Source organism: Choloepus didactylus, chromosome 6 (assembly GCF_015220235.1).
Source record: "Choloepus didactylus isolate mChoDid1 chromosome 6, mChoDid1.pri, whole genome shotgun sequence".
NCBI classification, from domain to species: Eukaryota; Metazoa; Chordata; class Mammalia; order Pilosa; family Megalonychidae; genus Choloepus; species Choloepus didactylus.
Genome location: NC_051312.1, coordinates 133,778,237 through 133,791,778, shown reverse-complemented (window position 1 = coordinate 133,791,778; position 13,542 = coordinate 133,778,237). Strand labels below are relative to the sequence as shown.

At 52.7% G+C, this 13,542-nt stretch overlaps 1 protein-coding gene across 1 annotated transcript in view; it reads left to right on the top strand.

Annotated features, from left to right (window-relative positions):
• The first annotated feature begins 696 nt into the window (after window positions 1–696).
• The window catches only part of DSCAML1 (DS cell adhesion molecule like 1), a 334,021-nt gene continuing 321,175 nt past the window's right edge, over window positions 697–13,542 (top strand). Inside the window, 1 exon segment of the mRNA XM_037841599.1 lies at window positions 697–846. Within this exon segment, the coding sequence (XP_037697527.1) occupies window positions 801–846 (46 nt within the window). The 5' untranslated portion in view covers window positions 697–800.

Here is a 13,542-nt window from a genome sequence, read left to right as displayed (position 1 = left end):
ATGCGGATTGGTATGAGGAATAAACCAATTTCTACTGGGAGAGAAAGCTAAGGGGTGGAGGGACAGATGAAGATAAGCAAGGTAGAGCAGCTATTAAACCGGTTATTACAAATAATTAAATAATCACAAGGTGCCAAGTGCTGAGGAAAATTCAGACCGAGTGCTGGGGGCAGCTGGCCTCGGCTGGAGTGCACCAGGTCACAGGCTTGCATTAGTAACTTGGGGTTAGAAGGGCTGGAGGATTTGAGTTTTGGGGTGGGGAGTAAGGGGGGGGGGAGTCCGGATTATACCCAGAGCATCCGTATTCCCCCATCCAAGGGGGTAACAGTTCACAAGGGGCGGGAAACCACCGGCCCCAAAGGACTAGGCGAGGAGACGCAGGTTCTGGAAACACGTATAACAGATGCCTGTATACGACCACAGACTCCGAGCCGGTGGGTGGCAGGGACCCCTCGCCTCTCAGAGGGCGGACCCGGGGTCTAGGCCGGATCCTCAGGGCCCCCGTCCCGGTCCCTCGCGGTGTGTGAGGCTGGGGCCGTCTGGGCTCCGGGCTCGCGCGGGCGCTCACCACCCGGGGTGCCGCGGGAGGGCGGGGAGAGCGGTCGCCTAGCCCAGCCCCGCGGATGACAGGAGCCGGGGAGCCGAGGAGGGAGGAGCCGCCGCCGCCGAGCGCTGGGCTGAGGAGCAGAGACAGCCGGGCGCGGAGTGCCGGCGGCTGGGAGCGCGCTGAGCGGGGGAGAGGCGCTGCCGCACGGCCGGCCACAGGACCACCTCCCCGGAGAATAGGGCCTCTTTATGGCATGTGGCTGGTAACTTTCCTCCTGCTCCTGGACTCTTTACACAAAGGTGAGACCCGCGCGGGCAGGAGGGCGGTGGAGGCGGCGGGGCCGGGGTGCGCGCGTCTGGCGGCGAGGCGGGGTGCCCGGCGGGCTCCAGGTGCCCGGTGGGGGGTGGGCACCGACCCGGGTGCACGGCCCCGGATGGGCGCAGCGGGGGCGGGGCAGGCACCCGGAGACGGGCTGGGTGATAGTCCTCCCCGGACCGCTCTGCCAGCCACCGGTGCCAATCATTTTGGGGCGCGCCCGTAGAGGAGGTGGTAAATGAGCCCCTCGTCTCTCCCTCGTCGCCGAGCTCCCCCTCCCCCAGCCTCTTGCCCGCTTCTTGCGACTCGGTGGCGCTGGGACCCCGGGTTGCCCTCCGAGTCGACGGGTGCTCAGGCCGTGACTGTTGACCTGGGAGTCCTCCCTTACTCGGGCCTCGGACTCGGCGGTGTACTCCTCCTTTACCACCGTGCGCCCCTCGACCGCCCCGGACCTCCTCCCGGACGCGATTGAGGGCGCACCGCAGGGTGCTTATCCGCGCCTCGGCTGGGTACAGGGCGGGGACAGCTGAGGGTCCCAAGAGCTGGGGTCCCTGTGTAGCAAGTTTGTTCTCCAAACCCAGAGGCCGCCCTCCCCGACCCCATCCCCCTGCCCCGGGCGCTTGCTCCGGCTGCGCTGCGCCGCCTTGTCCACCTCAGGCAGGGCGCTCCGAGGTGCGAGATTCGCCGCTTCCGCGCCTGGCCAGCTGGCCACAGGGACAAGTCTTCGGGCCCGGGGGTGGGAGGGTGGGGGGCGTGTCCCTTTTCCCGGAGGGAAGGGGGTTGCTAGGGGTGGGTCCGGGTGTCCGGCATGTCCAGACCTGCTGCCAGGGCGTCGCGCACCTAATCTATGAGGGGTTTGGGGGCTGTAGGGGGACAGACTCTTCCTTCAGGAGTCACCTGGGTGCGGAACCGGGACTCGGCTTCCAGGTTATTGCAGAGGACGTTCCCTCGGGCGAACAGATGGCGGGAGACGAGACGGCCGAACTCCGCGCCCTTGCGCGGCGGGGCACACAAGATTGTACCAGCTCAGCTTTTCCCGTTCAGCCCTGTAACTTTTCGCCTTCCCGCCCTGGGGGCGGCTTCTTGCCCTTTTGGCCCGGCGGTTGTTCTGGAGGAGCGTCAACTCTTGACCCCTAGGCGCTGGAGGAAGGGCAAGATAGCAGACGGTTGGCGCTAAGGGCCCTTCCCTATCAACGTCCCCGGGCTCTGGAGTCTTCAACCTGCCTGAGCCCATTGAAATATTTCGTGGGTTGGGGTTGACCCTTATTTTGTTTGTAAATACCTCCGGATCAAAGCCGGACTGAAGGCTGTTCTGCTGGGGTTTGCCGGGAGATCAGGGTGCGAGGCAGCATCTGAAACGTGGACAAAGTAGTTGAGTTTCTCTCAACCTAAGGGGCCACAGGGTGACACTCCCAGGGCTGGTGGAGGCTGGTTAACCCCTTGCCTGCCGCATAGCACCCCATTCGTCCCACCTTGTCAGAGCAAGAAGCCTCTTTCTTCTTCACCCCCAACCCCCCTCCCCCCACACACCCCAGGCTCCCTCTCCCCAGGCTCTTCCTGCCTCCCTCCGCCCCCGCAGGCTGGCTCGCCTCGCAGCTTTAATTACATTAATATTAAAAATACATAAGGTGAGGAGCGGCAGCTTTCTCTCTAGCTAGCTCCCTCTCCACCTTCTCCCCGTTTCCTATTTTGTCATACTCTGGCCCAGCTTTGTCCTCAGCTCCACCCCCCCACCCCACCCCCCTTTTCTGGAGACCTGTTTCAGAGCTTCCTATTTCCCAGGAGTGGAGGCCCCTCCGTAAATACCTGAAGGAAGCTCCCCTCCCCCCTTCCAGGAGCCCTGAATTAATAAATGAAGCCCAAGCTATTCGATAGTGAGGGAACAGACCGAAGTGGGGGTGGAGTGGTCCAGAAGGCAACAGGACAGCCAGAGGGTCAAAATCCTTTCCAACTTGAGAAGGAAGTTGCCACCGGCCTCTGTCTGTGGGAGCCTGGCGGTGCCAGGTGTGACAGCCCCTTGGTGAGCTCTTGGTCTGCAGAGGCCTGATGTCGCTGCTATTGACAGGCCCCAGAGTCTGCCCTGGGTGCCAGGGCGCCTCGCCAGACAGGCCTTTCTTTTTCTTCTTGCCTTAATTGGGTCTTAGGTGCCAGGCTGGTCCCCAGGGCCTGTTCTGCTTGGGGTGGCCTGATGGGGCGGGGGGTGGGTGGGTGGCGGCAGTTCAGGGAGGATGTGATGCTGGTGAGAGCAGGGAAGATGGGGTTTGGTGTATTTTCTCTCCCGTTGCCAGTCACCCCCGCGGCACCAAGGAAAATGTAAATGTGAATGTTCCAGCCTGTTACAGAAAACAATATCCTCTTGCAATAATTTGTACGTCCATCTGTGAGGAGCGGGAGGAGGCAGAGAGAGAGAGGAGAAGAAAACAGGATGAGATGGAGCATCCTCTGGATGGAATTAATCAGTATTGAATGTGTTTTTAAACGCCTTTTATTTCTTTTCCTCTCAAAATATCCTTTTTTGATGAAGCCCGAGCCCAGACCGATTCCCCAGAACTAAACTGGGAAGGTGTTTTAATAATCAGCTATCGAGTCTCCAATAACTGCCTTATTATTGCCAAAACAAATCCAGGTTTGGGCATCCGGATGAACCCCAGTGAGGCTCTCTCCGCTGTTACAACCAGCGTGCCAGCATCTGTGTTGCCTGCATTTGCATTTTTACTGTGTAAAAGAACAAGCTTCCCCGGCACTAAAATTCCTGTTTTCTAAAAGCCAAAATAATGGGTTGCATTGATTTTTTTCATTTTCCACCCCAACCTCTCAGATGGGGACCCTTGGTTCTTCACTCTTAAGAATACCAAATTAAAAGCCTTCGTCAGGCCATTAAGAAAATCTCTAACACTCTGTTCAGTGTCTAATTAAAATGAAGGGGGGCACCGGGGAAATGTGTTTTGAAACCTCAAAATGGCAAACAGAACATAGGGGAGGCAGGCGAAGGACCAGGGAGCGTCGGGGCGGGGGTGGTGGGCAGAGAGGCCTCCTTGCTAAAATAACTTGGGGAGAAGAGAATTATCGCAATGCCTGACAAACCTTCCTGATGCTTCATGTTTCTGGGTATTGAAGCCAACTGCCTTTAATATATTTCTGCAGCAGAAATGGGGAGCTCAATTAGAAACCAAAAGCAAGTAAGCAGTTGACCCCAAGGCAGCACTCAAGTTGTGCAGATCCCAGGGGATTGGCTGGAAAGGCTCATTTTTCTTAGCTTGGGGACCAAGGAGGTGGTGGGCAATCAAATGAGGGTTCAGCCCAGCAATGGCTTGCTGAAGAAACAGGCCTCAGAACAGGCAGGCTGGGAGCCCCATTTACAAGTGGGGAGCTTGCCTGGAGCTACTGTGGGCTGCCGTACCTCATGGACAGTTAGCCTTAGACAGAGGGGTGCAGACCTCAAGCTCCCCTTACCTCCTGCCTTCTCTCAGAAATTCCTTCCTTGTGACTTGCTTGGTCCCCTGCTCGGGCTGGTTAAGGATGATTGTATTTGTGGATGAGGAGGAGGGGGGAAATGCACAGAGAGTGTCTTTTTTCTGGGGTACTGGTTCCAAGCTAGGAGGTTCTGTCCTTCCACATGATCTTGGAGATGTTTTTGGGGACATTTGAGCTCCCAGCTCCCAAAGTACCTCCTTAGCCCCCAACCCAGGAGATTCTAGTGAGCACCCGGGTGGCTGAATGGGTGAGCAATCAGCAGCAGAGAATCTGAGGGCGGGCCCCAGATTTGCATATTAATTTGCATATTGATTTCCATGCTCACCTAGTCAGGCCACAGGCCTCACCCTCTGTGGGTAGTAGTATCTTGAGCTCAGTGTCAGGAGCAGCTGGACAGTGGCTTTTCCTTTGCACAGACTGGGGGGGGGGGGCGGTGGGGAACCAAGAGTGGGTAGATGACTGGTGTTTTTGTTAGTGCTTCTCTCTCGCCTCTGAGTTTCAGGCCTCTGGGGCTCAGCAGTGAGTTTGCCATCTGTCAAGGCAGCCCCAGAGCTCCCACCTCCCATATCCAAGGGCAGACAATCAGTGGTACTAGGGCTGCTGGGGAGGGATGGGCGGCAATGGGCAGAGATACCCCAAGGCAGACCAAACGTTGGGTGTAGGTTGTCCCTCTTGTGCCATAGGAGGAAGAGGGTGAACAGGGGGGCACACCAGCGGCAGAGTGCACCCCTCCCCCGCCCCCTAGAACAGAGGGAGCTGGGAGCTTTGCACAGCGGTCAGTAGGTGGAGAACAGTGACTGATAGGGTGGGGTTTGAAGTGAGGCAGAATGTACCTTCACCCTCCTGGTTTGTCAATATCTAGATTGGGAGAGGGTTGTGGCCAGGTTTCTTATCCCACCGTTTCTAGGGCAGCTTTGGTCGTGGTCTCCCATGTGGTGTCTGGTGGGGTCACAGAGGGAAGAGGGTGTTATAAAGAGTTAAGAGTAATAATGCTGGAGGAACAAACAATCCAGGAGAGCTGGAGGGCTCCCTCCCTGGGAACCAGTTGGGACGCCTGCAGAGGGAGCATGCCTTCAGGAATGGCTTTGTCTGCATTTCTGGGGCCCTGGGAGCAAATCCCACCCTGGCAGGTGCAGCTCTGAGGCCTTCCAGGGTGTTTTCTTGCACATCTACTCATCCAGGAGAGCCTTGGTCTGCCTGGAGCCACATAGGAGATTTCAAGAGATGCTGTGTGGAGCTCTAAGAGGTTAGGTGGAACCCTGGGTTTTGATAGAGGTAGGGAGAGGACGGGCAAGTGGGCAGAACTTCAAGTTCCCCACCCTCCATCCCTACCATCCCTCCGACTGGAGCTTTTGTATATTTATGTAATATATTGGAGGTGTGGAGAAAAATATGGAAGTTTGCAACCTAAAGGAGTGGTGGAATTTTGGAGTCCAGGCAAACCCTTCATTCATATCCCAACTCTGCTCCTACTTGCTATGTGCCTTTGGGCCTCTCTGGGTCTCAGTTTCTCCAGCTACGAAATGGGATAAAAGGAGGGAACATATATCAAGTAGCCAGAACATAATTGTTGCCCAGTTGACATTGGGCCTCTACTTTTTTCCTTCCCTGCAGCCATCTTCCTCCTCCAGCCCCCACCCCAGAATAGATCATCAGATCCTGTCCTGAGCAATTGTACTAACTAGCTATGTTTCTATGCCAAACCAAGCATCCTAGACTTTGTAACAACAAGAATGACAGAGTGGTGGCCAGATCAGGGAACACCAAATCATCTTTCCTATGAGCTAGCTGGGTAGCCTGCAGAACTCCTCCTCAGGAAGATAGTTGGTGCAATGTGGGCACCTGGGGAGCTACTTCTCAGCCTTGGCTTCAGCAGGAATGGTTGAGAGCAGAGGTTGTCACCAGACTTGGATTTGAGGGTGAGGCAAAGGCCATCTCACACCTGCCAAAGAAGGGTGGGCTGGTAAACCTCTGCCATGGCTGGACAGAGTAAGAACTATCCTGGGTTTAATGCCAAGAAGTCTATGTAAATATTCTGTGCTGGGTGAGCTCCATAGCCTTGATCTGAATGGATTTCTGTGCCTCTCCCTGCTGAGACGAGCCTCTCTGTTTTGCAGGTAGTTTTGTGTATGGAGAGCACCCTTGGCAGCCCATGACCTGGCAGGGGTGTGTGTGTGTGTGTGTTCATGGACCACTCCTCCCACCATGACCCAGTCTGCCCCAGGGAAGAAGCACACGACCCAAAGGTCAAGTGCTGCCCATGGCAGGTGGCGGCCTGTAGGCTCCCTGTGTGGGGGGAGGGCTGTGGGCACAGGCTGTGTGCCCCGTTTAACAGATGTTTGTCCAGTGCTGTGTTTGTGTGAGTTGCATTAGCCTTGGGTACCACCCACGCCACCAGCTGCTGCTCCCTCATCTGTCCAGCCACCTCCCTACTTCCTTGTTCTACACAACCTTGCACTGACAGTTTCCAAGGTCACCATCTTCATTAAGAACAGAGGTATTCAAATGCTAGCCAACCAAGTTGCATAGCCATTAAACTCATTGAAGAGATGTGTGTGTGTATTGGACAGAGCCCATGGACCCAGAAAACAAGCAGCCCGATGAACTTGGGCAACTGCCCTCATAGTTCATGCACCTCTATTTCCTAATCTATAAAATGGGCACAGTAGCCTCTGTCCTGGCCATTCTCCAGAGTGGTGGTTATTGTATGTGTGTGAGAAAAATGAGGGGCATAGAATAAAGCATCATGTGAAAATGCTTTGTAAATGGGACAAGGCAACATATAAACACACACATGTGAAAACCACAGCAAATCAGCTTTAGCCTTCTAAATTCTGTGCCAAGATGGAAGGTATAATTACTGTCATTTCATCATATGGGAACAACGAAGTCCTCACAGCTGTTTGTGGCTGCCCCCCTCGCTGCACCCCCCACGTAAAGAGAGTTTTCCCAGCCTCTGCTTTTCACTAACGTGGGGAACAGCTGATGAGGAACACGCCTGCCGGCGATGGTTTTCCTGGAGCCAACTTGACAGATTCCCTGGTGGCCCTGGGTCCTGGGGGACAGTGGGGAGAAGTCTACCCCTGCTCCAACCTCCCATTCCCCTCCTCAAGCCCTCAGATGCAAGTTTATTCTGTAATCCTCTGGAAGACTCCCCTGAGGGGGGATTTTCCCTGCAGGGAATCCACCATTTAGAGGAAAAAGTAGTAGGCACCAAGTCCTACCTCTGGTGACCTCATTTGAGGTCACAGCAGTCGCTGAAATGCAGGCCCTGAGAGCCTTACTGAGCCCGGGATCATAGATGCCCTGTTTCTGGGGTGGCCTTCCTGGAGCACAGGGTGCGGGCAAGGGTGGGGAGCTTGCTTTGGAGTGTGAGAGGGAGGCCCAGGTGACCACCATGGGGAAAAGTCTTCCACGATTAGAAGGTGACTTTAAGACATTTACTCCATCTAATCTGAAGCCTGACTCCCCTCTGCAGCTTCCCTACCAGGACTTGCTCCTCCTGGGCGCCAGCACTTCCAGCAGCAGGAGCCTCTTTCCTTTCAGGGCAGCCGGTTCCTGGTCACACAGCTCCGACTGTGTCCGAGACCATCCTTAGAACCAGCCAAATGCCATCTTGTATCTTCTCCTCTCTGGTCCTGGTTCTACCTTTGGGCCATGCGGCCATCTGACAGCCCCTTGACCCCTTGTTGACAGATTCCCCATCCATCTGGGACCTCTCCTATAGATGCACCGCACCGCTGATTGCTTTAGTGCTCCCCGTATGATGCCGTGTTGCAGGTCAAGATGCTTCTCCGCCTCCTGGGGTGCTATTTCTCAGAAAGTACGGTGTCTGGAATGAAAAAAGCAGTGGAACCAAGAATCGGGGGGCCGGGTTCTAGCTCCAGCTGGGACTCTGGTGAGCTGTGGACCTTGGGTAAATTACTCTACCTTCCTAGTTCCCATTCTCCCCATCTGAAAATTGAGGAGATTGGACAAAATAATCTCTTAAGGCCTTCAGGCATTAACAATCTAAATCTAGGCATCTCTGGGGACAACTGTGCTGTCTGAGCTGACTCCCTAGAAAGAACTTCCTGGCCATAAGGGGCCTTTCTTTGACAGGTCCTGTCTAGCAGGGGCTGGAAGATTAAAGAGTCTGTGTGGCTGTCAGCTGTTGCTCATAAGTTCTCCTGGAGTGATGGTGCAGGGGCCTTGCACATTGAAAGATAGCTTCAGCTTCACTGGTCCACGTAGGTTTCTGGTTGCTGGTTACAAGAACTGTGTTTGTGCTAAGAATCTTTTAAAAAACAAAACAAACAAACAAAGAAAACACCCTGTGTTTCTTGATGGAGGGGGGTTGAACACTTGGGGAATGGAGTCATGCTTCTCAGTGGGGTGGGACCACCTCCCTGGGGGTTTTTGGAAATGTGGGGGCAGGGGCGGGCTTTTTGGTCATATCAATGACAGGGGTGGGGAGCTGCTGGCATTTATTGGGTGGGGGAGATGAATAAGGGAGGATATTGCCAATGCCTTGGATAGTCCTAAAACATTTAGAATTGTTTTTCCCAAAATGCCAGTAGTGCACCTGTTGAGAAATGTAACCTCGAATAAGGGAGGCTTGGGTTTGAAACACAGCCCTGTCACTACTTGCTGCACAACCCTAGGAAATTAATTGAACTTGCTAAGATCCTGTTTTCTTATCTGTAAAATGGGGTCACGAGCAGCAGCTGCATTAAATAGTTGCTGTACAGATTAAACGTGCCATCATGCAAGAAAAGGGCTTCTCATGATACCTGGCACAAAATAAATGCTAAAAAAATATAGTGGCAATGAGGGTGGTGATAACATATATGAAGCAGGTGTACCAAGTTTGGGGGAAGCAGAAGGCGTGGGACTTGGTTCCCAACTGATCCATTTTGTCCTAGGAAAAATACCAACTCAGGTTGCCAGGCAAATATTGTCCGGGGAGATTTGCCCTTCTCCCCAAGGTTTAGAGTCAGAGCATCTCTAAGGTGTGAACGCATCACAAGGGGGTTTTCTGATGAAGGGGCCAGGACCCTGTCAGGGTGAGTCCTCACCTGGGTTTTGGATGGATGTGGTGTTTAATTAAGCTGAGACCCCACTGGCTGATCCTCTGTAGATCCATTTTTTCCAACTGGGGGATTAGAACAATCATAGTGAAGACAAATAATGTATCTCGAATGAAAATCTTAGTGTGAAAAGATGCTGTGGAATCAGAGTGGAAAGTCAACCTTGCAAATCAGTCTAAGAAAGCTCATCAGCCCACTTCTGCCTAAAAAGTCTGCGTAAGACCCAGGGGAAGCAGCCGTGGGGCTGTTGCAATGCTCTGTTGTTATTGATTCCACCACTATTATTTTGTTAACTTGATCACCAAGTTAAGCTAATTAATGGGGTGCTAAGGACTTGTCTGCCAAGCCCATGAGAACTGTCTATTGTTGGGAAAGGTGATACTGAAGTCTGGTATGACACACCTGCCTTTTCTAAGAAGTTTTTCTCCAAGTGTGGACAGAGGACCACTTGCATCAAAAACAGAGTTTCCTGGCCCCCTCACAGACCTGGCAAAGTTGTTATCTCAGGATCTGCATTTTTAACAAGCTCTCCAGGTGATTCTTATACATATTAATGTTTGAGAACGACTGTCTTAAGTTTTGTTCTTTTTGGTGGTGTTGTAGGCAAGGGGTCAATAGATGTGGATAAGGGTTCATTTATTCCACACGTGTTTACTGCTTGCCCACTATAATAACAATACCAATAAAAGCAACAAGGATATTTAGATACACCAGAAACTGTCAAAAATTCACATAATCTTCATAACAACCTATTTTAGAGATGAGGTCACTGAAGCACAGGGGTGAGGTCATTTTGCTTGCAGTTAGATTGCTTGTATGTAGCAGAGGTGGGATTCAAACCCACGCCATTTGGACAGAGTCTGGTCTTTTAACTACTGAGCTAAATGCCAAGTGCCTTGTTGAGCCCAGAGGACAGAGAGGTGACTGAGACAGGAACTGCCCTCGGGAGCTCATAGCCCCCATGGGGGAGAGGATGTCATATGGCCCCTTGACTCTGCCCCTGTCTCTGCTCCCCTGAGGACCCACCACCTCCCCGACTTGCTCCTTGCCTGTCTCTGTGGGGGTGTTGCAGCCACCCCAGGTCTGGCAGGTACTCCTGATAACAGTTCAGTGAATAAGATGAGTAAATATTGCTAAGGGAAGAGAACAAAATGCCTCACTTCTCCCTGTGGAGGTGACAAGGTGTTAGTATTTCAGTCCCCTCGGGTTGTCATCCCCTATGATTGGGGACAGCAAGGGGATAATCCAAAGTTCACCTCAGAGGGAGCCCCAGCCGGCCAGCTCCTCAGATACGGCCGGACACCCCGATCCCAACCCAGGCAGGCGGGGTGGGGGGCACCTGGGTGTCGCATTTCCTTCTCCAAACTAAACCTGATGCCCAGACGGTGGAGGGCAGGCGAGCGGGTGCGATGGATATTTAGGTTTCAGCGGTGACCCCGGGAGCAGCCCAAATGCCTGGGGGTGATTTCTGGTTTAAAAATATTGCTGTGCTATTTCTACACTTCTAATCTCCCTAGCGATTTGGAGCCTGTTTTATGAAACACAGCGTCAGGGTGGTGCTCAATGTTAAACGGCAGAGAAGATTAAATGGGTTTAAGTCTGGGCGTCTGTCACATCACTACCAATCCCATAACTTCCATTTTCTATTAAAAATCCATTTCCCCCTTTGACCAGAAGAAGCTTTGCCGTTGATCTGAACATCTCTCTCTCTATTTATGAAGTGCTTTCCCCTCCTCTTCTTTCTCTCTGTAAATATGCCTGGTTCTCTCTACAGAGGGAAGAGCTGGAGGCGTGACTGGGATTTAAGGGGAGAGTTGTCATTTCCTGTGCGGGGCTTTAATTTCCAAAGTGGGACTGGCTTAGACAGAAGAGGTGAAGGAGACACCTCCTAAGGCCCCAAACTTCGAACACTTCAGTGCTGTAATGGAAGAAACATGGGCTTTGGAGCCAGGTAGACATCAGATGAATTTTGGCTTCATTTCTTTCTAGCTGTGCAATCTCGAAGAAGTTCCCCTTGAGCCTCACCTGTGAAATAGACTGACAGGATCCACTTCGTATTTTTGTGTAAGGATTAAATGAGAAAATGCACATGATATACCCAAGCCCAGTGCCCAGAACACAGTAAGGGCTTGAGACATGTTAGTCTCCTTTCCTTTGAGTTCTCTGTACCATAAGGCTGCAGGGAAATAGAGATCTGGCCAAAGCGAAGTTAGGCACAAGGATGACAAGAAGTTGAGTAATCTGTCACTTCTGGCAGAGGAATATTCTGACATCCTGCATCATGCTTTTCCAAGCTTGCAAACCTCCAGGTACTCCCCATGGCCTCCCACAACCAAGAGCCAAACATGCCAATCCAGCTGTTTTGGCCCCTACTCCCCAAGCCCACCCAATGCTCCTCCCTGGGGTGGGGGTGGGGGAGTTGTTTGTCCCCCAATACCTGCTATGCCCTCTCCTGCTGCTGAAGCTTAGCTCGGGCTGTCCCCTCTAGGAGGGCCTTCCCTTTGTCCCACCCACCATCCAGATCTTCCTTGAAGGGTCAGCTCTGGAGCTTCATTCCGAAAGCTTTCCTTGACTCCTGATTCACTTACGTCCTCCCTTCCCCAAGGCCCTCCTTGCCCACTTTGAGCACATCGTCACCGCCACCCTATGCGGTCGTCTCACCCTTTCCTCTCCTCTATCTCATTTATAAGCCCCTGGAAGGTGAGGCCCTTCTTCCTCATCTTTGACGTTTTCTATCGTATCAGTGATACTGCAGAGGACAGAGCTGGCGCTCACTAAATATTTCCTGAAGGGAATGTAAGTCTTTCCAGATCCCTGGGTCAGAGAGGACTTAGGGGAGGAAGGCTTTGAAGGTGGCAGGAAAGAAGTGGGAGGTGGAGAGCATTTCAAATCCTGCAAGGCTGCAGGGAGGAGGTGTGCCTGGGGTGTCCCTTGCAGGAAGCTTAGGCACCCTCCACCCCTTGGGGAGTTGGGGCATGAATCACAATGGCCATCCCTCATAGTTGGATATCCAAGTCCTTACATGGTCCATTTTACCTGCTCAGCATCCTTGTGAGACAGGGAAGATGGTGCAATCAACCCCCTTTTGTAAGTGAGGACACTGAGACTCCCAAAGGTAAGATGCTTGCCTGAGGTCACATGGCAGGTCAGGAGTGAGCCCATGGAGCTATGGTGACTCTGTCCCACTGTGACTCAGGGCTCTGTCTCTGGTGCCACGCCTCCCATGCTCCCAGCTGGCTGAGGCTCTGTCATTGCTCTCCAGGCTGGAGGAGAAAGGGAAGCCACACTTATAGAGGCCATACCAGCCACCATAAGACTATATAGCAAGATGCTCAGGTCTTCTGACTACATCTTCTATCCCTGGGTGAAAGAACAAACCCATGATTCTGTGGCTACTTACCTGGGGCCTTTGCACCCAACCTCCATCTAGTGCTTGCCATGTGCCCAAGATCTGAGATATTTGGCGGTTGTTTTAGATTCCTTGGCTGCTCAAGCAGGTATCATGCAATGGGTTGGTTAAACAAATGGGAATTTTGAGGTCAGCAAAAAGTCCAAATCAAGATATCCTCAAGGCGATGCTCTCTCCCCAAAGACTGTGGCATTCTGGGACTGGCTGCTGGCGATCCTTGGTCCTTGGCTCCTCTATCACATGGCAATAGCGGCCTCTCCTGGCCTCTGCCTTCTCTTACGGGTTCTGTTGACCTTCTTCTTCTTGCTTCCTATGGCTTTCTCCTTCTATCTCTCTGAATTTCATTCCACTCATAAGGGACTCCAGTATTGGGAGTAAGCCCCATCCTGATTGAGGTAGGACACGCCTTAACTGAAGTAACCTCATCAAAATGTCCTACTTTCAATGGGTTCACACCCATAGGAATAGATTAAGTTTAAGAATAGGTTTTTCTGGGGTACATATCACTCCAAACCACTACAGTAGTCATACCTCAGTTTCCCCTTTAAGGATTTGCTCACTCCTTTCCCTTGGCAGGTGGGGTGAGGCTAAATTAATGTTTATTTAAAGGCTTCTGCATTTTGGGCTGACAGGTGCCTTGTGATGGTAAAATATGAACCCGATGTAAGTGCAAGTGCTATTGTTTTACAACTGAGGGTGATGTTTCATAATGGCAATGCACTGTCAGA